Source organism: Dermacentor variabilis, chromosome 4, assembly GCF_050947875.1.
Source record: "Dermacentor variabilis isolate Ectoservices chromosome 4, ASM5094787v1, whole genome shotgun sequence".
NCBI classification, from domain to species: domain Eukaryota; kingdom Metazoa; phylum Arthropoda; class Arachnida; order Ixodida; family Ixodidae; genus Dermacentor; species Dermacentor variabilis.
Genome location: NC_134571.1, coordinates 25,651,458 through 25,676,305, shown reverse-complemented (window position 1 = coordinate 25,676,305; position 24,848 = coordinate 25,651,458). Strand labels below are relative to the sequence as shown.

The window sequence follows — 24,848 nt, the reverse complement described above, 5'->3', positions numbered from 1 at the left end:
ATCATTATTAGCTAGACTTGGCACACAATATATCGCTGTGGCAAGTTCGAGGTGCATTCATTAGAGGGGAAATAAAAAAAAAATCAAATTTTGACAACAAAATTCAGGGGTGCAATCATTACGTGAGTGCGATCAATATGAGAGTAAATACAATATTCACACACTTCTACTGAAGTCTCTTGAGGAATTTTACCAGGTCAATTTACTGGATACTTAGGTCACTAAAAAGGTCACTAATACCGAATTCCAATGGCAGATTCGAAGCACTTCCAGAGCAAAGTTTTCTGCTCATGTTCCAATGGCAAATTGAGAGCACTCGCGGAGGCGAAATCACTTTGTGGAGGAAGCCAAAGCATTTCCCTTGATATTTCCCATTTCTTCCCAGCATGCCTCTAGGTCTCTGCTTACGCCAATATCGACAGATCCAATGGATGCAGCCATATCGCGCTATGTGCTTTTTCTCGTGCTGCTTCAGGGCAACAGTCATCAATGTGAAAGTTCAAGTTCGAACCGTGTAGGGATGAATCTGGCCGCGAAGCTGAAGCCACCACTTACAAGCAAAGCCTTCGAAATCATGTTTTGCCTTCCTACTAAGGGATCAAAAATAGTCGGCTAAATCGAGGACATTGTTTGCTACTACTCGCCAAACATGCAAGGTATCTCACTTGGAGTACAGCGGTTCCACCAGGGTGTGCACCAGCAGGCACAGCCGACGGGCAATGTGAGGCTGAGAAACAGCGTAGTGTTCGGGCAGCCGCTGCATCAGCTTCTGAGCATTGAGCCAGTCGCCCACCTCTAGCAGAGCCTCGCACAGGCCAAGCTTTTGGTTTTCCTCCTGCAAAAAGAAAACAGCAGAATGGTCCACTTCCTCCATAAAGTGCTGATGATGAATGTTGTGTTTTGTGGCGCAAGGGCTAAATGTGGCCAAAGAACGCTAGGCTGGTGCTAATGAGCGTGCAGTGGAACTATGAATAATGCGAGGTAGATGTGAAGTGGCTGTAAAGGAGCCTAAAAGAGAGTTGCTGAAAAGTGCATAAAACCTATATGAGATAAAATTATGCCAATGGTTAATGAGCTGTACAATGGGCACAAAAGATACATTTGAAATAATGATGATATAGTAAAATGTGTCATAGATAAATATTTGCAAGAGGCACTACTGCCTTAATAGAACCCTTGAGATGCAAGAGCCTGGAGGCATGTTCTGTAAATTTATGGGGCTAAAAACATGCAGTTTGACATCATTAAAACAACATAGTGGTGTGAAAGAACGGTTCTGCCCCAAGAAGCATGATGGAGAGAGATACAATAGCAGTATGCTAGAGGAAAATAGTTTCTTCTCTCTCTCTCAGCTTCCCGACACTCCACGAGCACATGGAGTACGGTGAGCCTCTCACCACATCTACTATAGGTTGGAGATTCATTGCCAGTCAGTAGAAAATTGTGAGTACCATATGTGTGTCTTATTCTGAGACGACAGACTAGGACATCAGTGCGTCAGTTTCTGTAACAAAGGGCCAGAAACCTAACTTTGGCTTAATCAAGTGGAGCTTATTATTTGTTTCATTGTTTCACAAGCGTTGCGAGTGGCTTCGCAGTTTTGTACGCAAAAAAGGCTTGAGATCTGTGGCAGGAATAGCAGCGGTAGGATTAGCAGCTTGATATGTAATTGATGTGGCCATTTCGTCTGCCAGCACATTCCCTCGATGCATCTATGGCAAGGAACCCAGCATATTATCACATATCTACGAGATGAATAAATATTGCACAAGTATGAGTAAAGCTGAATAAAAACTGGATTTTTGTGTTTTCTTAAAGTCATCAGTGCTCTTACGACACTTAACGAGTCTGTGAATATTACTGCTTTCTCTATTCTTTACGTGTTTAACCACAGACAGTACTGCATAAGTTTCTGCAGTAAAGATCAGTATCGCAGCCACTACTAGCCACGCCAGTAGCCAACTGAAGTAAACGAGCGACATCACCATTTTGACCTATGTCGCATTGGCGTGACGTTATCGTAATGGCATGACACAGGTGATGCCACTATAGTGCCGCTTTCAAACAAAAAGTTGTGCTAGCCACAGAGGCATTGCCAAGTGTTCAAGCTGAGCGGGACTTCGGCATCGATAAGAAAAATGTCTGTCATTGGAGGGGGCAACGGGAAATGCTTTTTGTGTGCGTCGCAACGAGCAGATGACAGCGATAAGGAAGATAACGACAAGGCTAGCAGCGCTGATGACGTAGAATGAGCTCAGCATGTTCGTATTCAATAAATGCCGCTTTCATTTTGTGAATGCTGTGCTCACTTTTTGGTTTGGCCTACACTCTATAAGTTCTTATTTTTTTTTTTCTGGCTTCGGAGTTTCGGGGTCGGCTTAGAATCTGGGCCGGCCTAGATTTGAGTAAACGTGGTATACAGTCACCGATCGTTTATTCGGACCTCACGGGGACTGCGAAAATGTCCAAATAAACAGGTGTCCGAAAAAGCAGATTAAGGGAAAAAAATGAGATCCTTTATTTCCACGCACTTATTCGGGCTCGGCAATAGGCTTGAAGAAATCATGAATGCGCCGTTGCACGCTGTTCCGTTTACGCGCAATCAGATAAGCCTGAATCTCGGAGAGGGTCGTATGGTCACTATAGGCGGCTGAAAGCACAGTCACTGCTTGTACACGCTCTGCATGCGACGGCAGCGTAGCACATGGTACGTCATCTTCCGACTCGGTCATCGTCCGGCGGTGCAGCAGAAACCTGACGAATGATCTCGTCGTTGTCGAGTTCTGCGCATGTCAGTACAGCAGTGTCAGCATCTGTGAAACTGTCAAATGAGATGGTGTCCGGAATCGCAATGCAACCACTGCGTAAGTCTCGGCAGAACATTTTCCGTGTCGGTAGGGAGCACATTGGAACGCGACAAATCTTTGGCCTCCCGGCACCCGCTTGCCGGCATTCCCTAATGCAGTATGCGCAAGCAGTGTTGGCGCCATTAGACACTTGACGCGATGTTTCCGTATGCCGCGTTGGATCAATGGAACTTCGACACAACACACAAAGCAAACACCACCATGCCGACACCAGTTGCACAAATGAAAAACGTGGCCTACTCGCAGGGTCGTGCGCGAACAAACAAATCAACTGCTGCATTGTCTTGACATGGCTTACTAAGCTGAAACTGGAACTGCTGCAGAACCACTCTATCGAACCAGGCAGAAACGATGATGATGAGCGGAGCTTTGCAGTAGCGCCACTTCGTGGGGCAGTAAGGAGGCTCCGTTCAAAACAAAAATGGCATACAGCAAGTAGAACCATGCACCGGTCAGAGTGGGTGCATGGTGCTCTCGATTGAGTTGGCTCAAGGAGTGTCCGAAAAATCAGATGAGAGGTTGCAAGGTGTCCGACCTTTCGGCAGTTGTTATACATTATGGTCTATGGGGAGAATGGCGGTGCCGCAAAGCAGATCGAATAATCGAGCATGTCTGAATTTTCGGAGTCCGGAAAATCAGTCGGCGACTGTATAACCTTTGCTGCTAATGATGTTTTTTTTTTTCCTTTGTTTTGTCGTGCAAAGTCCAGGAATGGCCAAAGAGTGCCAAGAAATGGACTGTTGGCTGTATATAGTTGTGATTAACAAAAATCTAGCCTGTTCCCCCCCCCCTTCTTTTTGCTAATTCATAGCAAGGGCCTTCAATCTGGCAGCTTTGATGGCATTATGTAGCATACAAATGTTTATTAGCCATGTGCTTGCTCACTTCAGTTCATGTGTTAACACAATGCCATTGGGCAAAAAAAAAATAACATAAAATAAAAGATGTTCTACATCCACCCGCTATGGGCCCGGCTAACATTACCAGGGCTAGATCTAGTACATATAAATACCCAAGTCAGTGGACGGATTGGTGGCATCGCTGTAGCACAATTGGCAGCACAACGCATGCGTAATGCAGAGGTTATGGGTACTTCTCCCACTGGCAACAGGTAACCTTTTTATCCACTTGCAGTTTCCCTTTTCCTCATAATCTTCTACATTTCAATTATAACCACAGCTAATTACCTCTATGCTTTCCTTGGCGTGATTGCCTGTTGGCATTATATGGTCATGATTAACAAAAACATGAGCTCCTCAGTCTCTCTTCTTGTTCAAGAAATGGTTTGAAGTACAGCCCATGCCCGTTAAAACGAACCCGCGCACAACATACTTTCAGATGTAACAGACGATTCTTCTCACTTGGTTTTGTCTGCCTATGCTATCAAAGCAACAAATTCCACTTCTAACGAATCTCGGGTACAACTACCAAGTTCCTCAAAACCAGATAAGACTTACCAAAGTGAGGTCATCATCCTTGTCCTCATCTTTCTTCTCTTCCTCTTTCTTCTCAGAGGACATGATCACCATTGCCGAGCGTTTTGCGTACTGCAAGGCTGCATTTTCCTCCTTCTTGTGTTGCTTAGCCAAGGCTGCATCATCTGGCAGCAGCTGCATGGACAAGATAACCAAAGCACCAACATAGAGGTTTGAACACAAAGGATGGTCATGCAAAATGTACATGCCAAACCCTTAAGTGTCTCAGATGAGCTCAGGTTGTTAACACAATCATGGTCCATTTTGACTTGTGTGTGTGTCTCAACGGCAATAATCATGTTTTTAAAGCAATTTGGACGAACTCAGTATGTCCACTTAGTTTTTTTTTTTTTCCTACAACACAAGCAGCTGCATTGCCAGCATTTGAAATCTATGGTTATTTCACCTTTTTTTTTTACAACATGGATGTCAGCACTTTTTCATCACATCGAAGGCCACATTGATTCAGTCTGTGTTCTGCAACATAAATGGCAGCCAGTTCATCAGCGCTGGAGGGGCGTGTTTTCTGCGGTCTTTGTTTTCCGCTTAAAGTTGAATTCACTTATAAAGAACTCGATATTTCCAGGAAAAGTGGTCATTTTACCTGTAGTTTTTTTATATGTGGACTCGGCCTTCAAAACACCCATGAATTAATGATACTAGCTGGCATCGGCAGTTACGACTCGACACCACTTTGGTCTCAAAATAGGACTTTCAGTACCTTCATTTTAGTTCCTGGCACTTTTCCACATCTAACTGCAAGTTTTAATTAAAGGGGCCTTGAAACATTTTTTATTGAAGTGTAGAAAGGCATTTGAAGTGAAAAAAGCCTATTTCAGTAATACTATGCCACAACAAGTACTTCAATGCATTCAGCAGAAGTGGAGTTATTGGCAATCAAACACGGCCTCCACGGTGCTCCTATTCCTTTTTCAGCGCCTTGCACTGTGAAGGCTACAGCACAGTGGGGCGTGCTCACAATGCTCTGCCTTCTAAAGGTCACAGAGGCACGCAGTTAAAATTTCATTTTGGATGTTAATGTTGTGGGGTTCTCACCCGTGCTCTTGGGACAAAGGAACGACAACACAGTAGTGCAAACAATCACAAGGACATTTATTGCACCTTTCATAGAGTAATGCCTGCTGGCCGAGTTGCTATCCACATCACATGCCGATGGGCGCGCCACAAATTGCGGGAGTCCGGCTCACTGCGACTGCATAACGAGCGAATATGTTCGCCCCATGCTGGACACCAACGCCTGGTCATTCGCACGTACGGTCACGCGAATGGTGGCGCGTTCGAATGATCGTGTTGGTCCATTCCAGGGAAGGCCTCGCAAGACGGTCTCGCAGAAGCATGGATCGGCGCACACGCAGAACGTCCGCACCGCTTGCCGACCCCGAGCCAAAGAGGAAGAGCCTTCTCCTTTTTGCACCCAAGTAACTCCGCCGTTAGGTGGCATTAGCAGAGTAACATTCGCACCATCTCTCGTACTACCCTGCAAGCATACCAACCGCCACAGTAAAGCCACACGGCAAAGCAGGAGACTGGAGCTATGCGAGAAAACAACATATCAGGGGAAGCGCGAGAGTCGCGCATCCCCACAATGTAAACGACACGACTTCTGCCTTTGGTGCCTACAACGCGCGCAACATAAGCCAAACGCAGTTGTCCTCAGCGAGCCACAGTGCACTTAGCCAGTGGACTCGTGGCGGCACCCCGTGGCAGCCATGATAGCTACGCCATGCAGCGGACAGCAGCTTGATGTCAGCTATCAGCCAATAGCAGCCGTCTAAGGGAATTACGAAATGGTGTGTCCTATGACGAAATAATGCTTCCGGAAGACAGTGAGGACAGGGCCTTCTGTTGAAAAGAGAGCGCTTGAAAGAAAGGTGACTTCGCGATCCGCTTGCCAGCTCCATGCACCACGTACGACAGCAAAACCTGGCTGAGATGTTCAGAGCAGCATATGCTACCCGCGGACTATGTGATTTCACCAAGGCCGAGGGGTGGTTCAGGGTCCCTTTAAAAATGTAATCTGAAGAGCAAAATATGGCACTGTAGCCTCTTCGAAACGGCATTCGTGGCCTGTTCCAATCACCTGCCATTTCGAAACTCTGAGCGTGTCCACTGCCATTTTTTTTGCCAACATTGTGATATATATGCAAGACGAGTGAATTCTGCATACGATAGTGAAGTGCTCTAGCTAGCTGAAAGTGGAAACTACTGCAGCCTGCCGGCATTTTGCATAGGTCTTGCTGTTACGGTTGCAGAACCAAAGTTATGCTTTTTTATGTCACTTCGGCCAAAAAGGTTTGAAGTTCGAGAGGTAGAACACCGATGCAAGCCGTTATCAGTAATAGCCTAAACGAAGCATCGACGAACCATAACCACAGACTTTTGCAACTTTGCGTGGCAGCAGCACGTCGTGCAGTGTTCACACCGACTTGGGCCACATGAATACCGATAGTAACGCTTTAGCAGCTGTTCGTTCAAATTGGTCCTAATAACATACTATCGCACTTAGTATTAGCAACAAAGCGCGACGCTTCGCCACACACTTTAACGTGGTAGCTCATACTGAGAGTCATATAACATAAAGTAGTGCATGCAATGCTGCACAGAGAACTGTGCAAAAATGAGTGCCATCGACATAGCTTCTGACATTGGTGCCACACGGAGAAATCCACACTAGGGTGTTGCCATCGTGGCTCTCGAAATTGGAGGCCGCACCTGCTGTGCTGCTTTGCAGTGAAGCACGCTGGAGAAACACTGCGAAAGCCTAGTTACCATAGAACAGCTGAATGCGACTTTCCTCATGGCTTCTAAAATCTGCATGCAGCACTCGCTTATCTCGGCAGTCAAATCTTTGTCGCGGTCAACTGGAGCAAGGGAGCAGAGGACTTCGTGTGCGTCCTCCTTTAACAGCGGCCGGGTTTAAAGTGTTTATCATAGAGAAACGAGTGTGTTTGTTGTAAAGGTACATCACTTTAAGAATGTTTATTATATCTGGACGCAGTTTTGATAGGCAGTGTTGGAAAATCGTAAATACCGCGAAATGTGGTCGTTATAACCGATAGATTGTTATACACGAGATCGTTATAAACGGGTTTGACTGTACATAGATGCCAGCAATTTGTCAGAGCTCATAGACAATGTTTATGGAATCACACACTTTTTTTTGCCTTCTGGCAGATTTGGAATGATGGCGCCACATATATCATAACAGTTGAGCCCCACTTATAACGATACCGGTTCTAATAATAGAGAGATTTAGGTTAGGCGACGCAAGCGGCTTGCGTCCCCTAATCTAAAATTCTCAAATTTATTGGTTATTACAATAAGAAGCTGCTGCACCGTCAACTTTTGCATATTTTCTATGGGAGAAATAACCCGCTTACTAGAATGCACCCATGCCGCATCGTCGGTCATAACGATGAAGTCTGGCTGCTGGGTGTCTGTGCCAAAAGGTAATGGAATGTGAAATCCTTGAAAAGAAAAATGAATAAGTGAAATGCGAGCCGCTGCACAATCTTCCGCTACCTTAACTGCCGCAGCGTGCTTCTCTGCATCAACAGCCTCGTGCGCATCTCTTCCATCGCCCTTCTACCCTTCCGAACACAAATGGGCTGCACCCATAGCTCTACACCGCGCCACGGTCAAAAACACATATGGACTGCGCCAACTGTGCTGACAACGCTGCTCCCATATTGCTCAATGGGCCCTCATTCTGCACAATTATGCTAACGAATTAAGTTGCATGTGCTTGTCTTTGTTTGTTGCGTCATATTTATTTATTTATTTATTTATTTATTTATTTCACAATACTGTCAATCCCGATTGGGATTATTACAGGAGTGGGCATATGGTCATCAAAAAAGTACAATTTGAGCAAACACTGAGCAAACAAGGAGTTAGCACAGAAAAACATGGACGCTTTCATTTATTGAGTAACACACTGGTCTTCACACAGTTGCTCTTGCAGAAGAGAAAAAAAAAATAACTAAAAGACTAAGTTGTGATTGTGACTGCTTCTTCTAGATGATTGGTAAATGTTTCTAGTGTGGGCTGGGCAGTAATAGCAGGGTTTAAGCAGTTCCACTCTCGCACAGCTCGCGGAAAGAATGAAAAGAAATAAGTATTGTTGTTACAAAGAAATTCCTCTAGCGTGAAAGCGTGTTTATGCCGAGTCGGTCTAGTGAGCTTGTACTTTAGAAAAGTGGCGGGATCCAATTTCAGTGCACTGTGCAATACCAAGTATAGGAACTTCAATCGTTGAACCTTGGCTCGAATTTCTTGAGTAGCGAGGCCTGCGCGAGAAAGAAGTTCGGTTGGTGAATCTGTGCGTTTGAAACGGTTATAGATAAATCGGGCAGCTTTTCTTTGTATGCGTTCCAGCGTATGAATTTGGTTTTTGGAATGTGGAAACCATACTATGTTGACGTATTCGAGTGCCGGTCTGATGAGGCTGACGTAAGCAAGCTGTTTTGTCTGGCTGGCGGAATGCGATAAGGTGCGTTTGAGGTAGAACAGTTTGTTCAAGGCTTTTTTAGCTACGTACTGTATGTGCGCATTCCAGGTGAGGTCGGATGAGATGATTACGCCTAAGTATTTATACTGGGTGACACTTTGTAGAATAGTGCCATTGAAACCGTACGGGAACTGCAGACTTGATTTTTTGTTTGTGACCGACATGCAGACAGTTTTATCAGAATTTATCCCCATTTGCCAGTCTGCACACCACTGCACTACCTTATTTAGGGATTTGTTCAGTTTTGCTTGATCTTCGTGGTTACGCACAGTATGATAAAGAATGCAGTCGTCTGCAAAGAGGCGAATGGTGATGTCGATTTGGTTGGTTATATCATCTATGTATAATAAGAACATGAACATATCATGAGAAGCCAACAAACACTGACACCAAGGACAACATAGGGGAAATTACTTGTGCTTAATAAATGTAATGAAGAAACAATAACTTAATGGAAATTAAAGTGGATGAAAAAACAACTTGCCGCAGGTGGGAACCGAACCCACAACCTTCACATACATTTCCCCTATGTTGTCTTTGATGTCAGTGTTTGTTGGCTTCTCATGATATGACTAATAATAATCGGGCCCCTCGGTTAACCCCCTTTCTTCTCGTTTGTTGCGTCAAAGTCATTCCTGGCCATGTGGTTTCTCAGCCTTGTATGAAGATGACTGATCAGCCCGCTGATCCGCAGTGGACGACATTGCCGGTGAAAAGAAAGTGCACTGCTATAAATTTGGAAACGAAGTGCTTCCAACCGATGAGACAATCGTCACGAACATGCTTGCATCAGATAGCGACAGTGACCGCCACGACGGCAGCACTGACACGGTAGGGCATGCTGCCTCAACGTTGTCCCTGCAGGAGGCCCTGTAGATGATTCAGTCCTTCAGGGGCTAGTTCTCGCGAGGGACCTTCTGCTGCACTATAAGGAGCACCTGGATGCCTTGGAGAAGGATGTCGGCAAGCTTCTAGTGAAGCACATGGCGAGATGCTTGTGGCAATATCATCCCAGCGTTTCTTCTGGATTTCTCAAGCTGAGATACTGCCATAGCAACCTTCCCACATTTCTTAAAGTGCGCCTTTAGGGGCCACCAAAATGATGCCTCGGCGTAGCTCGTATGTCACTTGCCGCCCGTGACCCCTCTTTGCAGTTGTTACAGCAGTGCCATTCTTGAATGCTGGAAGCTGCGGCTTGTTAACAACATGTGATTGGAGTGCGCATGAAGCACAGTTTAACACAATCAGAAGCCAGACGGAGGAAGGTGGTGGGGAGCGGCACTGGTCTACCCGGCATTAGTTTTCGCACAACAGCTCTTCCATCCCTCCATTTAAACTTTTTTTCATACAACCCAGTTATGGAATTTTCGTGGCACTTGGATGTTGTTATAAGTGGGTTCAACTGCATACGTTGCATAGTGAGGAGGTAAAATGAGTTTCCCACATTTAAAACAAGAAGCAAATTGGTTGAAAAAGCTTTAGAAGGGTTTTTGATGGAGCAACATTTGAAAATAAGCCATTAAATAAAGTAAAATAAGGTAACTATTGGTCAATATAACACTTAATGGTTAAGGGCCAACTGAGAAAAAATTTTCACTTTAGCTAAAATTTGTTATGAGTGAGTGGCAGACAGTACTGAAGCAATCCTGACAAAACTGCAAAGCTGGCAATTGTCTAGTTTTGATATTTACAGTATTTGTATCAGCTAAGCAAACAATGTGTGCACCTGGTTGTTAGCGATATGATGAAAATCCCAGACCATCGCCTCCCGAGGTTTTCAGTATGCCATAGAAGCAATGTAATCTTGAAGTTCACGAGGGTTGCAATGTGGGCTTATTGGTAATGCATCTTCAAGGGGAGTACGGTAGCGCGATTAAAAGACGGGACAAAAGAAGACACATAGGGACACACACAGCGCTGTGTGTGTCCCTATGTGTCTTCTTTTGTCCCGTCTTTCTGGGTCACGGAGTAAGACATTTAGGAGGTGAAACTCCCGTCAGCACGAGCGAGCGCGGGCGACCAGATAAGGTCACAATTGTTGTATGTGCCGACGGGACTGTATACAGTGGCGGCGCCATGCGGCGCGTCGTAGAAGCCGCAGCGGAAAAAAAAAAAAAAAAAAAAAAAAAAAAAAAACGCAGCACCCGAGCAGGCGGCTTCGGCGCGCTCTCAACGGCGGTAATTTCTTTCCAGGCCGCCAGCACGATAACGGCGCCGCAGGCATGTGACTTTTTCTGGTCGCCGCAAACAGCAGAGTTTCCACTCCTAAATGTTTCCTGCTCCATGTTCTGGGTTCAGCATGATTTCCGGAAAGCAACAATGCTGGCATGGAGACTGAATCTAGACAGCTTTTTGTGCAATCCAATAATTTTTTTGCAGTTGCCCTTTGATACACTTCTCGCAGAATGGCAGCAGACAAGTCTGCACATTGGGTTTCAGCCGCAATCGTGAAGAAATGTGTGGCTGAGTGCAGGATGCACGTAGGAAACTTGTGGGCCGCACTGGCTCTGTTACAAGACAGGCAGATCTTTCGTCTGCATGCCACACTAATTCTAACAGAACTAAAAGGGACACCTACAGCGCACACATGGCTGGTTTTCTGCTTTTCACACTCATGAGCTACAGCGCCATTGTGAGCTGTGTGTCACTTGCCTAAAGCCGTGTAGGCAATAGTAGTCCCATTTTTTTAACGAAGCATGATACGATGGGCAGTGGTGGCTGTGACAAGCTGACCCGATTACCGTATTTACTTGCATAATGATCGCACTTGCGTAATGATCGCACCCCTGAATTTTGTTGTCAAAGTTCGATTTTTTTTCTTTCCCGTGCAATGATCGCACTCTGAACTTGTCGCAGCGATATGCCGCATGCCAAGTCCAGCTAATGATGATCGCACTTACCCTCTGTTAAATGCTACATGAACGACTCTTGAAGACATACCAAGCGGTCTGCACGCACCCAACATTCTTAAGCAGATGCCCCATTTCCTTACTTTAATCACTTTCCGCACTTCCATGACAAAAAGAGGTACAACCAAACTTGCCTTTATTATGTGTAGGCTTTATAATGGTTGTGGTCAACAACAAAAAAGGTGCTTTTGATTCTTCTCATCTGCACTCGTGGGCACGCAACAAATCGCGAGCAGCAACGATAGCAGCCACGTTTACACTGATACGTTAGAAGTGTACCCTATGCATACACCGACGCTTGTAACACAGCTAAGATATCCGCACACCCTTAGCGGAAATGTGCCATATTAGGATAGTAGTGAAGACAGATGCCGGAGTTTCAGCAGCATGCCGGCGATCTGTTTCTGTCCCCTCTAAGTGGACATGACTACGTTATTGCCGCAAACTTGCCGATATTGCCACGACCTCGACACAGCTGACAGCCACTCGGTGCAAGTCGGTGCCACATGCTAGGCACGTTGGGTGGCTCCGAGAAGAAGAGAATGACGAAGGTGCCAGGACAGCGATAGATATAAAAGATCTCTAGCGTCGACCGAAGTCTTTTGTGGCTTTGTCTGTGACAAACTGGTGGAGGTGCGGGGTACGCGTCTATGTACTCTGACCCCCAGGAACAGGGAGCGGACAACGTACGTAAAAGCCGACGGCTTCAAAGACTGCCTCCGCAGAGGCGCCAGTCACGATCACTACCTCCTCGACGATCGGCGTCACCTAGCCGCTACACTACGTTCTCCGCTTCCGTGGGCAACCGGCCCACGAGCCCAAGTCGGGGAAACTGAGAACAGCGACCTCCGGTGGTGGGGCCGCTGTCCAACGCACTTCGAAAGATCCTCCGCTGCGACACCCCGACGACGACGATAACGACGAAGACAACGACGACTGCGTACCTTCGACACCTTCCTTCGAAAACCGTGAGCCTGTTTCAGCCGACATACTCGTTTCTGTCGATAACCACCCGGTAACCGCTCTTGTCGATACTGGAGCCGCTTATTCTGTCATGAGCGGACAACTGGTTACGGCACTTCGCAAGGTGACGACACCGTGGCCAGGACCTAAGCTCCGTACAGCCGGCGGTCATGTCCTCACGCCGATCGGCAAATGCACTGCGAGGGTACAAATTCGTGAGGTCACATTTGTCGGTTCATTTATTATACTGGAAGAGTGCTCTAGGCAGGTCATACTCGGCATGGACTTTCTTCGGGAGTACGGCGCAATCATAAACCTTCGCGAGTTGCTTGTCACATTTTCCAGCGAACATGCAACTATTTCGGACGACTACCACCCACAGTCCACGGTGTTGCGCGTTTCGGGTGACTGTGCTACTTTACCACCTCGGAGTACTGCGTTGATCACCGTAGAAACAGACGATGATCCTCCCCATCTCGGAATCGCTGAAGGCCATCTGTCAGTCTTGTTGGCTCGACAGGTTTGCGTAGCCCGCGGCATCTTGCAGCTGTCATCACGGACTGCTCAGATTTTAGTGACCAATTTCAGTCGTGAATACCAGCACTTCGCCCCACGAACTGCCATCGCCTATTTGGAGCCAGTCAGTGATTTTCCCGCTTGTTTAACTGTAGGGCAAACTGATGGAGATTCTAACTGTGACGTACCAGCCAACAGCAATATTGATGTGAATTCTAAATTATCGGGTCAACAACAGGCTAGCATTCGAAGCCTTTTACAGTCTTTTGCGGACTGCTTCGCTTCAACATCGAAGGTCAACCAAACGCCTATTGCGAAACACAGAATTATTACAAATCCTAATGAAAGACCCGTGCGCCAACGTGCTTACCGTGTTTCTCGTAAATAGCAAGACGCCATCCGAAATCAAGTCCAACAAATGCTTACCGACGATATCATACAGCCCTCCACCAGTCCATAATATTAACAATATTATTCATTACTGATACGGAAGAAACTGTTTCAATGCACGTAATGTACTCACAAGAAGAAAAAAAATCGCGATCAGCGCGTTCGGCTTGCTCTGCCAGCCGCCTATTTGTTGACCTGTTTTCATCTCGCAGCAAACGCGGGATGACATTTTTTTTCTTTTTGCGGGTAATGATCGAACCCCTGAATTTGCGTCAATTTTTTTTTACAAAAAAGTGTGATCATTATGCGTGTTAATAGGGTCTAGTGCTTGCGAGGCCACATCGACCGCGCTATAGATGACAGCACTGAGTTTGGGTTGCTACATCAGTACAGTCAAACCTCGGTATATCGAACACTTTCTATATCACATGGAAAATCTCATACATTTTTAATTTTGTATTTTGAACAGGATCGGACGTAAAATGGATATATCGATTTTCACCCCCCCTGACCACGTGCACTCTGTTTACAGGCGGTGAGCTTTCCCGCAACACCCTTGAAGATAGCGGTGGCACGATGGACATTCCCAACTGCTGCACACTGTAGCTGCACACATCGATCGCGCTGAGGGCACCATTTGAACATAGCAGCGTACGCAGCCGCACGCGGTGGCTTGGCTAGTTCAACAACGTCAACAACACATCATGGCACATTGCATTTGACGCACTGACTCCTTCTCGGTGCCGTGTTCTGTGCCTGCTGTGCCTCCCCAGGACTGGCGCTTTGCATCCACCAAGACGCGTGACAGCGCGCACTCACTGGGCTCACTCAAAGACCTTGGCGGACGCCACTTAATACTTTATTATTAACAGTGTTTAAAAATTCTTCGTTTGACGGACATGGAGATCGCAGCAGAAGTAGAGGCTAAACGAAGATGCTGCCGAGGTTGATCTCGCAAGCACTGATGTTGCACTGCTCCCGAGTACAACTGAGGCTATAGCTGCTTTGGCTTTTTGCACTGCTACTGCGGTAAAATAGAGGGCACCAGCCTATCGCTTGTGGATCGTTTAGACTATGCTGAGGACTCAAAGAGTTTAAGCATGCGGCTGCGAATAAGAAGCAGGCTACACTGCTGCAGTACTTCCAGCCAAATAAGTAAATACTTTGTGTGAAGCTTCAAGTGAGTATTTACTGCACCACCATTATGGTGGATCCACACGAAGGACTAAATCAGTCTTTTCCGCAACAGACAGCGCATCACGTGACTATGCATCACGGATTCATGCCGTCCGCGCGTCGTCCGCGACCCCCACGGACGGAAAATGTCGAGCTATCTTTCGCATTCAGATTCTGGGGGTCGAATGCCGTGGATTTAGCCTAGCATGCTTTACAGTCTGGCAACAAGCGCGGCTTTGGGATCTTTCTGAAACAGCTTCATCGCTGTTGACACCATTCATGCCTGTTTCGTTCACGGCGACATATATTTACGTCATTGACCCTCAAAGGGTTAAGTTGAATGAGTGGTTCCAGATACAATTAAAATAAATCACCTATTGTTTATTGGAACAATCGTAAGAAGAGTATCAGCCAGAATGTTTATCTAGACATATGGCTGGATACTACAAATTGTAAGTAACACAACTGTAGGACCACTTTTTTTATATTGCAGGTATTACCAATTTTACAGCAATTTGAAGTTCAATCTCCAGACATGGCAGTTACATGGTACAATTAGTAGCCAGATTTAAAAACTTACAAAAGCGAAATTAAAAAATCTGCCCCTAGCATTGCGTAGTACACACATATAGCTACATGCCGCTGTTAAAATTATGATTCTATGTGCCCTGAAGACCGAGATAGCGTTTAGGCAAGTTTAAAAAACACCAAAAATGAGATGCTGAGAAAACTTGAAAAAACAAAATGAGCTTATTTTTATAACAGAACACCACAAAATATTTGAATATGTTCAAGTGCTATTGCATTAGTAGCCTCCAGGAATGTAGGCTGTCAAGATAGTGTCACTGCAGTGATGCCTTCTGAGCATCCGCTGCAAGTTTTCAGCAGATGCATGCTCAGTAGACTTGGCCAGCTCGTTTCTCCTGGCAGCAGTGTCGTCAACAGAATCTAGTAGTTCCGATTTTTGGTCAGTAGCAGGAGTTGACGTTAATGCTTGAAGTTTTCCTTGAGCTTCACCGTCAATACACTGCCAATACGCCAATATTCTGCAGCCGGCTGCAGAATAGTAGTGTCGTGCTGAAACGTCGATGAAATGCAGCTGTTGTTAAGAGCGTTTTGGGGGGACTAGGCCTAACACGCCATCGGGATCTCCGGCGTCGCTAGACTGTGGGAGCGAGCTGTTACCGATGTCATAGGGAAGCGGCGCGGCGGAACATCGTTTCTCGAAGTTGTAAGCTGACTACCTCTTATTTCTTTTTCTAAATTTTACTTCGTAGTGCTTCCGAGTCGCGGTCAGCATCGCTGTCAGCGTGGGAAAACTCCGCACGCACGGCGTGTGCGCAGCAGCCGCGGAGTGATGTAGACTACGCCAGTCTAGCCAATGGTGTGGCTAACTGAGGGTCACGTGTCTTTGTCGACCAATTACAGCGTGCATTGGGTCTTCTTTTTGAGGCAGAATTTCTTCACTGCCAATGTGCGGACGGAGCCGGTGGTGGTGGGACAATGAAGACAAGAGACTTCTTTTAAACAATATACGGGTCGGCACGACTGAACGACTGCGGGAGCCGTCACGCACCGTGGCAAAAGCACTTTTTTACGGAAACTTTGGCTAATATTTGGCCGACACTGGCGCCAAAAATTTATATTACGGATAAAATATTGATTTAGAATGTGCAAAATTTGGCAACGTGGTAGAATAATAGTCGGAAATTCTGAAAATATAGCTTTCAGAATATTGATTTTTCCGCTATTTTTCTGTCTCTAAAACCCGTGTTCCCCTTCAAGACAGTCCACTGTAGTAGTAAATGGCACCTTCCTGGCACAAGCATGTGAACATGGCAGAATATATTTGATCTATACTGCTGAGTAGAACGAAGCATGCATTTGCAGGGACATGTTATGCAGCAAACACGCTATGTGTGTGTCAGAACACCGCAGCAAACTACGTGACACCTGTAGCAGAGCCCATGTGGCCAACAAATTTCCTACGCACAACCTGTGCTTGCCCACACATCTACCCTTCACAATGGTCGTAGGAACTCAATGTGTGCACAGTGTTGTCAGCATTATGCAAGGGTTCTAATAAGGGGGCAGCGGGAGCATCAAATAAATTTGTTAGTGTATCGCAGGTAGGGAAGATACAACAGAAGATAGCATAGTGTCAGTGACAATAATTGCTCATTGTGCTTTGACCCACAATTCTCACCAACCACAAAAACATAAATGCACAGAGAAATTTCCAGAGCATAAAAGAACTGAACCTTTAGAGATCAGCAAACTCACAGTATGTATAGAGTGTATACACAGGCTAATAGCCTATACTTTCTCCCATGTTTGGTTCAGTTGCAAGCTCTTTTAAACTAGCAAATGACCTAGTATGTTTGCACAGTAAGTGGAACAAAAGGTTGCAATGCCCAAGGTTGGGCATGACGGTGCAGTAAAAGCTTGTTAGTTTGAACCTCGTTTCAAAGACTAATCATTTAGACCATTTGTTGGGACACCACTGTGTCCCAACAAATGTGCTATTGTAAGCCACGAAATGCTGGTTAACTAAGAGTTATTTGGCTGTGCACTAATGACTGTATTTACTCCATTCTGGCCACACTTATATTCCTGAAAAATTTACTGAAACATGATTTTTGCATTATATTGCAGTAAGCAACCAAAACTGCAATATGTGGTGTCTGAAGCAACCCTCCAATCCTAAATAACCCCTTCCTATCTCGAAGGCCATGATTTGCTGTGCTGCGGGTGCCAGAAAATCCCGCGAGTGCCAGGAACAATGAGACCACTGGACACCAACTCAAACTGGTGTTTGACGAGTGATGCTCAGTCCTACTGTGGCTCGGATGTTATAAAGTTTATTTTCCCAAGTGATAGCCAATCACAATTGGAAAATGAAAATCAGGGTGCACGTTACAATCGAGGAAACTGCACTTTCCATTTCTGGCCAAGTAAAATGAGTGAACAATACAATCAAAGATGCATTAGTGTAAAGTACATGCGGTAGTTGGGCTCACACTGCAGTGTACAATGTGTGAAGTGCCACAGATGTTAGTGGCAAAGTGGCAACAGAAATCAAAGCATGGCATGTGAGTGTGTTATCATTGTAATCAAGCCAAAAGGAATGACAAAAATTTTCAGTGCGATTACTTTTTGTTTTGTGCAACATATGGCATTGCATGCATGCAGGACTTGCCGGACAGCAGATGTGGCAAGCAGCTGCCTCACTCTGGTTGTGTTATGACAGTTTCCACAATTACTTCCGAGAATTAGAATGAAAGAAGCAGTTGTGCAGGTCCCCCTAACAGCTCATTATTGCCTATTTAATTGAGCTGAAGAAAATTTTATGGTTTCATCCAAGGTTGTGGGGTTCTCCTCCTGTGCTCTTGGGTCAAAGGAACGACAACACAGTGATGCAAACAATCACAAGGGCATTTATTGCACCTTTCATAGATCAATGCCAGCTAGCCGAGTTGTTATCCACAATACATGCCGATGGGTGCGCGACAAATCTAGAAGTCCGACTCACCGCAACTGGATAGCGAGCGAATATGTTCGCCCCATGCTGGATCCCAACGCCTGGTCGTTCGCGCGTACGGTCACGCGAACGGTGGCGCGTTTCAAGGTGGCCACGCGAGACGGTCTCGCAGAAGCATGGATCGGCGCACACGCGGCACGGCACGTCTGTACTGCTTGCTGTCCCGAACCCCAGAGAGAGAGCGCCTTGTCTTGCGGCGTTAGCAGCGCAATACTCGCGCCATCTCTCGTACTGCGCCTCAACCACTCCGACCGCCGCGGGCGCCAGGCCACGCCGCGCAGCCGGATTACAGGAGACGTGCTATGCGAGAAAAACATATCAGGGGATGCGCGAGAGTCGCGCATCCCCATAAGGTATGACAGAGGATAACTTATTTCACTAAATAAGGCTACGTTGATGCAGCATTGCTCCTTATTTTCTTGGCCCGTTTGGCAATTAGACATTAAGATTATTCAGAAATTTGTTTCCACTCCCATAAAATCTAAATTAACAATGTTTTACTGCATTTCCCAGGTAAAGCAAGGCCTAGTAAAACTGCATGCAGTGTAACGTCACTTACCAGAGAGTAAAGGTCATCCAGGGCAATGACTTCATTACGGATTAAAACAGCAGCCAGGCGGTACAAGGACAATGGAGTCGGTTCTCCAGCTTCTCCCTGCAATGAGAACAAGGACAGGTATCAATGGCAGCTTAGCCTTTTCCTTAATTCAACAGCAGCTCAATCGAGATGTATCACAAGGGACTAGCTAACACAACTTTCTCCCATCAGTGAGCCGCAGTATGAATATATGAAAATATAATGTAATGAAAATATGGCAATGTTTGTTAATACCATCAACTCTAATTACAACGGACCCTTTTAAACAACAAAAAACGTCCATTATATCTGAAGTCTGTAATATCTGAAACACTTCACTTCCGAAACTTTTGTCACGGTGACTAACAACTTTATTGCAAAGAGTGAGTGACGTACGTCCAAAGTAAAAAGTCGCAGTTTCGACTGAAAGGCAAAACATCAATTGCAATAGCAAATTAAACAAGATAAGCCCGGCAACAGCACTGAGCAAATTGACCTTTGTGCTGGCTCTCGCTTCAACACGTACTAAATGTCAAAAGCACACCACATATGAAGCTACCGGCACTGGGTGCACTTTGTCCACATCGCAGATCACTTTAAAGATGAGGCCCGTGCTGGCACGCACTTTGTTCAGATCGCATTGAAGATACAGCGGCCTTGCAGGCGAGCACTTATCCACATCACAGATAACTTTCAAGATACGGCAGCAACACCATAAGCGGCAACCGCTGGAGTAGAAACACCCCCAGTTCCTCGCATGCGAAAGAAGGTGGCGGATTTCCATCCACCTTCCTCCGTCGTGTGCGCAATATTGAGCCGCGATTGTCAACTGACCCTCACAAGTCAGTTGGCAGCCCATGTCGACACGGCAAAAGTGTTTTATACACCCAATTTTGAAAAAAATTACTGCTTATTTCATCTGCTGTAGCCGATAATTCGTTGTAGCGCGGTCCATTAAAAGCAAACTTCGTTGCATTAATGAAATAGGTAGAACAAGCTATTGCTGAAATATGGTTCATAATATATGAGTCTGTTGTACGCGGGTCCATTGTAACGAGCATAGACTGTATATCCTGATCCTTCTGCATTTGTTGTAAAGCACCAACTGCTTAATGTTCATGAAATGCAATTTTTTGAACAAGCAACTAATCACTATAGAGCAGCAGGGTATTAAATCGTGATACAGTTAAACCTCGATATATCGAACTTCTATCAGTCGAATCTCGTTAATTCGAGCACGCTTAATTCAAACATCCTGCCTGCGAAAACAGGAATTCTAACGCGCAAGCATTTGGGATTGTTAATTCAAACATACCGCGCTCCGACGATACTCTCAGCAGTGCGCCAAATCACGTGGTGGCATCTCCTGCTAGCATTGCTCTGACCCCGCCATAGAGGAAAGGCTTAGAAAAAACCCTTCATTGCTGCGCGCAGGAAAAAAAAAAAGTGCCGGAAATTTCACCCTCTTAAATGGCAAGGTCGCTGCTTCTGCGTTGCAGAATAATGCCCAAGCCACACTAGCGGCAAACCACGCGCTGCGGGAAGGATCAGTCCTGGGCAGAGTTTTTGTGGCTCGCTGCGGCGGCAAGCAAGCCACGAGCGGAGGAGACCAATAATAGTTACCTGTACAGTGACGTGTGCACAGGAAACTGGTATCATGTGGACCCATCCAACCACTCTATTCGTACTCATATCTGGTTCAGCTGGATCGCTTGTTTTGCTTGGCATCATTGGTCTCATTCGCACTTGACTTTTTTACGATGACACATCTAAACTGAGATGCTCCAATGGAAAGGTTGTTGGACACAGTGCTCCATATTTGATTCTCTATGACAGGCCAGACTCTGAATACATGGATGCAAAGGCGACACACAGTACCTCATTCTCCTTGTCTTTTGAACGTGGCGACGCCGCAACCAAAGGGAGCGCACCAACATAATTATGATCAGCGGCAACGACTTCGTCATCTTGATTGATCGCCTCCTGGGTGACGCCGTCGCCTCGGGGCATGCACACATATTATGGCAACGTCACCAATCATGCGGAAACCGAATTTGTCGTTTGCTACGAAGTGGCACGAGGAGCTTCGGTGTGATCCCAAGCGCCGTGTGCCATGTGTAGAGCCTCAGCTATTGTGTGCACGGGTGTGATGGGTGCTCCGAGAAAAAGAGCATCGAGAGTGATCCCTGTGGCACCTGTGTTACTGCTTTTATCTAGCATCCGTGAGAGACAATGATGACCTCGACATCAACAAGACGCGTTTGAGATGGGAGACAAAAAATTCAGGAGGCAATTGAGGCTCTCCAAAGAGACAGTGCACCGTGTGTCTGAGGAGCCTGAAACTGTTTTGGGGCTGCAATGCACTAGTGGCATTGATACTGTGGCCAAAATGCTGTGCACATTGCACTTTTTTTCGACTAGAAGTTTACAACAGTGCATGGCCAATGAGCAAAAATTCGCCCTGTCCCAGCCGTCAAGTCAGCTGCATATTTTTGCTGTTGTTTTGTTGAAGCCATAACAACCATTGGCAAAGAAAAGGGGTAGGTGAAAGTCTTGGAGACATATGAAAAGGTGGTGGACAAGCAACGGTTCCTTGAAAGCGGCAAGCCAGTGTACAACGTCCCACCTAGCGGCATAAATCAGTCAACTGCAGTAAACAAAATACACTAAATCACTCACCGCCAAGAAACATTAACCTCATCAAAAACATGAAGAAATGTTCATAATTTGTTATATTTTCTTTTCTGTTGTGATGTTCACGTCTAGAAAAAAAAAAACTGTGCACCCATTGGCCTCTATCATTCCTCTTGTTTTCATTACATCAGTGGACCGCCCAAACGTGACACCACCACAAAACTGAATTCTTCGAAAACCGGAGCATTACAGAATACAGGCCTTGGTTTCGGCAACTCCACTGCTTCTTTGGCAGTAGGTGGCAGAGGTAATTATTGCCATCCAGCAAGCTGGTGGGGAAGCAAGTCCACTTTCCGAGCACCCTTCCTTCCAATCAGGCTCCACTCGCCCTCCCTTTCAACCACCTCGTAACTCCCTCATTTTCGACGGCCTCCACGCCCACCCGCCTTCGCGCCCGGCTTGGCCCACTCCTTGAAGTTTTGTTTTCAGGGTGTCTACCAAGTTGACACTTCCAAATTCCCTGAGTTTTCCAGGTTTTCCCCGAGTGCCTTTGCAAAATTCCCTGAGTGATGAACTATGGTTTATGTCAAGACGGGCTGTGGGATAATCCTCCGTACTCTTGGGACAAAGGAACGACAACACAGTAGTGCGAACAATCACAAGGGCATTTACTGCACCTATTATAGATCAATGCCTGCTAGCCGAGTTGCTATTCACAAAACATGCCGATGGGCGCGCGACAAATCCTAGAAGTCCGACTCACCGCGACCGCATAGCGAGCAAATATGTTCGCCCCATGCTGGATCCCAATGCCTGGTCGTTCGCGCGTCCTGTCACGCGAACGGCGGCGCATTCCATGACGGCCACGCGAGACGGTCTCGCAGAAGCATGGGTCGGGGCACGCGCGGCACGGCACGTCCGTACCGCTTGCTGATCTCGAACCCAAGAGGAAGCGCCTTGTCTCTCGGCGCCCGAGTAACCCCACGAGCAGCGCAACACTCGTGCCATCTCTCGCGCTGCGCTTCAACCACATCGACCGCTGCGGGCGTCACGCAGGCCACGCGGCGAAGCGGGATTACAGGAGACGCGCCATGCGGGAAAAACATATCAGGGGACGCGCGAGAGTCGCGCATCCCCACAGGGCATAAACCATATCGCGCTATGCTGTCAGTCTCTAGTAAGCACATGAAAAAAATGAAGAAAAAATGACTTAATCCAATTTGAATACTAAAGAGTAGTGTTTATGTTATTCAAAAAGACAATAAATAGAGGGGGGGGTTAGTAAAATGACAAGCAAATAATATGTTTTAAAAAAAATTGCAAATGGAGTCGGACATTCTCAAATACGAATAAAAAGGAGATGCATACAGAAGCAAATATTTTCAAATAAGAACTATTTCTATCAACTGATAGCAAGCTCAGTGGTATGAGGCCCAAACTTTGTCACAATTGAGATTCTCTCTCAACAGCTCTTAAGTCAACCTCAACTGTCCTGACATATATGTCAGGACAGTTGAGGTATACTCTCAGCCCATGCACGACGCCTCAGTGTTGTGTTTCACTGCTTTAAAGAGTTTATTTTGATTTGGATGAGGGACAACTGCATCTCGGCATCAGCAAACACTTGCTTTTTGAGCTCAAGCTACTTCAAAACAGCGGCAGCACGTTTCCTTTCTTGTTGATTCCTCAATGCGTAGGTCCTTTCTGTTCATGTGCTCCTTCCGCCACTCGTTTGTTCCACGGGCCATTTGAAGCATCTTCTTGGTCAGTTTCACAATCTACGTCCGATTTTTCAAATTCCCTAGAGGCCGCGAAAAGGTTAGAAAAATTGGCCAGTTGGAAAAAATAAATGCAAGTCATTTACTGCCCTTAGGAGTTCAAACTGCCACAGGCACATTCGAAAATGCTCTGAAGGCCTGTCAGTACACGTATTAGGCATGTCAGTACTCGTACTGTGACAGGCAATACCGAATGCACGCGTGTGTAATTCAGGAATACATACTGTGTCCCGTGGCAGTAGCTCCTTCCCACGCTTATGCTTCACTGCAATACTTTTGTGTATGCTTCACCAAGTGACGTTTCTGTAAAAAGGCGAAGCTGACTTTCGGGAACCAGCATTATGCTACGCACCATGCTTTCCAAGCTTCTAAGCCAATCACGAGGACCACAAAGGCGGAATCCATGCCATTGCCGACAGCAGTGAATTCTTTCAATAAAAAATGCGGCACCCAACGGCAAGAAGCTTCATAGCGAACGTTGAGGCAGCTAGGCCTAGCGTTGCCGCGGTGGTGGCTATGGCTGCCAGCAGATCTGTGTGCTAGAGCACCGGTTCGAGGTGGCGAGGTAATCAAAATGGCAGCTTTGATTAATGCCATTTCGGACCTGCGGTCACGGCAAAATGTCCGGAAAATTAAATGGCGAAGAGTTCTTGCGTCCGAAATTTCAGATGTACTGATACATTGACCCTATGGGGTACGTGGTGGTGCCGCGAAGCCGTCCAAATTATCGGGAATCCGGAAAGTCAGTCGTTGACTGTACACTGGCAACTCCAGCCGATGACACGGCGTCAATGACAATTCATTATGATTCCTACCTCTTACTCCAGCCAGCATTACCGCGACTTTCAACCCTTTCAATAAAATGCCGAGAGAATAAACGGAAACTTCCGCTGACACCGATGGTTAAATGATTGAATTACAAGTGCCTGCTTGCAAATGCACCTATCAAATCACGTGCAGTGCGACAAGAGCGACCGCCGCAGTGAAGCCGCATCATGTTCCGTAAAGTCCAAATGCGATAAGATCCTATAAGGTGTGAAAGTGTGCGAGGGTGAGACAAGAAAGCTGGCGGCTTCACCAGCGCCACCTACCCGCGCAAGCAAAGGGAAAGAGGGGGAGGGAGCCCGCTCGCGGTAACGCAATAATAATAATAATAATAATAATAATAATATTTGGGGTTTTACGTGCCAAAACCACTTTCTGATTATGAGGCACGCCGTAGTGGAGGACTCCGGAAATTTTGACCACCTGGGGTTCTTTAACGTGCACCTAAATCTAAGCACACGGGTGTTTTCGCATTTCGCCCCCATCGAAATGCGGCCGCCGTGGCCGGGATTCGATCCCGCGACCTCGTGCTCAGCAGCCGAACACCATAGCCACTGAGCAACCACGGCGGGTCGCGGTAATGCAATCAAGCGGATGCAAGGGGCAGAGGGTAAGTTGGTGCGATTTCTGGCGTCTCGCGTCTCTGTGCATGGCTGTAAGCGCAGG

At 46.4% G+C, this 24,848-nt stretch overlaps 1 protein-coding gene across 3 annotated transcripts in view; it reads right to left on the bottom strand.

Annotated features, from left to right (window-relative positions):
• The window catches only part of tho2 (THO complex subunit 2-like protein), a 111,346-nt gene that overhangs the window by 76,275 nt on the left and 10,223 nt on the right, over nt 1–24,848 (bottom strand). For all 3 annotated transcript variants that reach the window (XM_075688459.1, XM_075688461.1, XM_075688460.1), the window contains exons 9-11: nt 18,928–19,023; nt 4,325–4,477; nt 666–835 (exon numbers count right to left, since the gene is read on the bottom strand). In XM_075688459.1, coding sequence (XP_075544574.1) covers nt 666–835; nt 4,325–4,477; nt 18,928–19,023 — 419 coding nt within the window. The remainder of the gene's footprint in view (nt 1–665; nt 836–4,324; nt 4,478–18,927; nt 19,024–24,848) is intronic.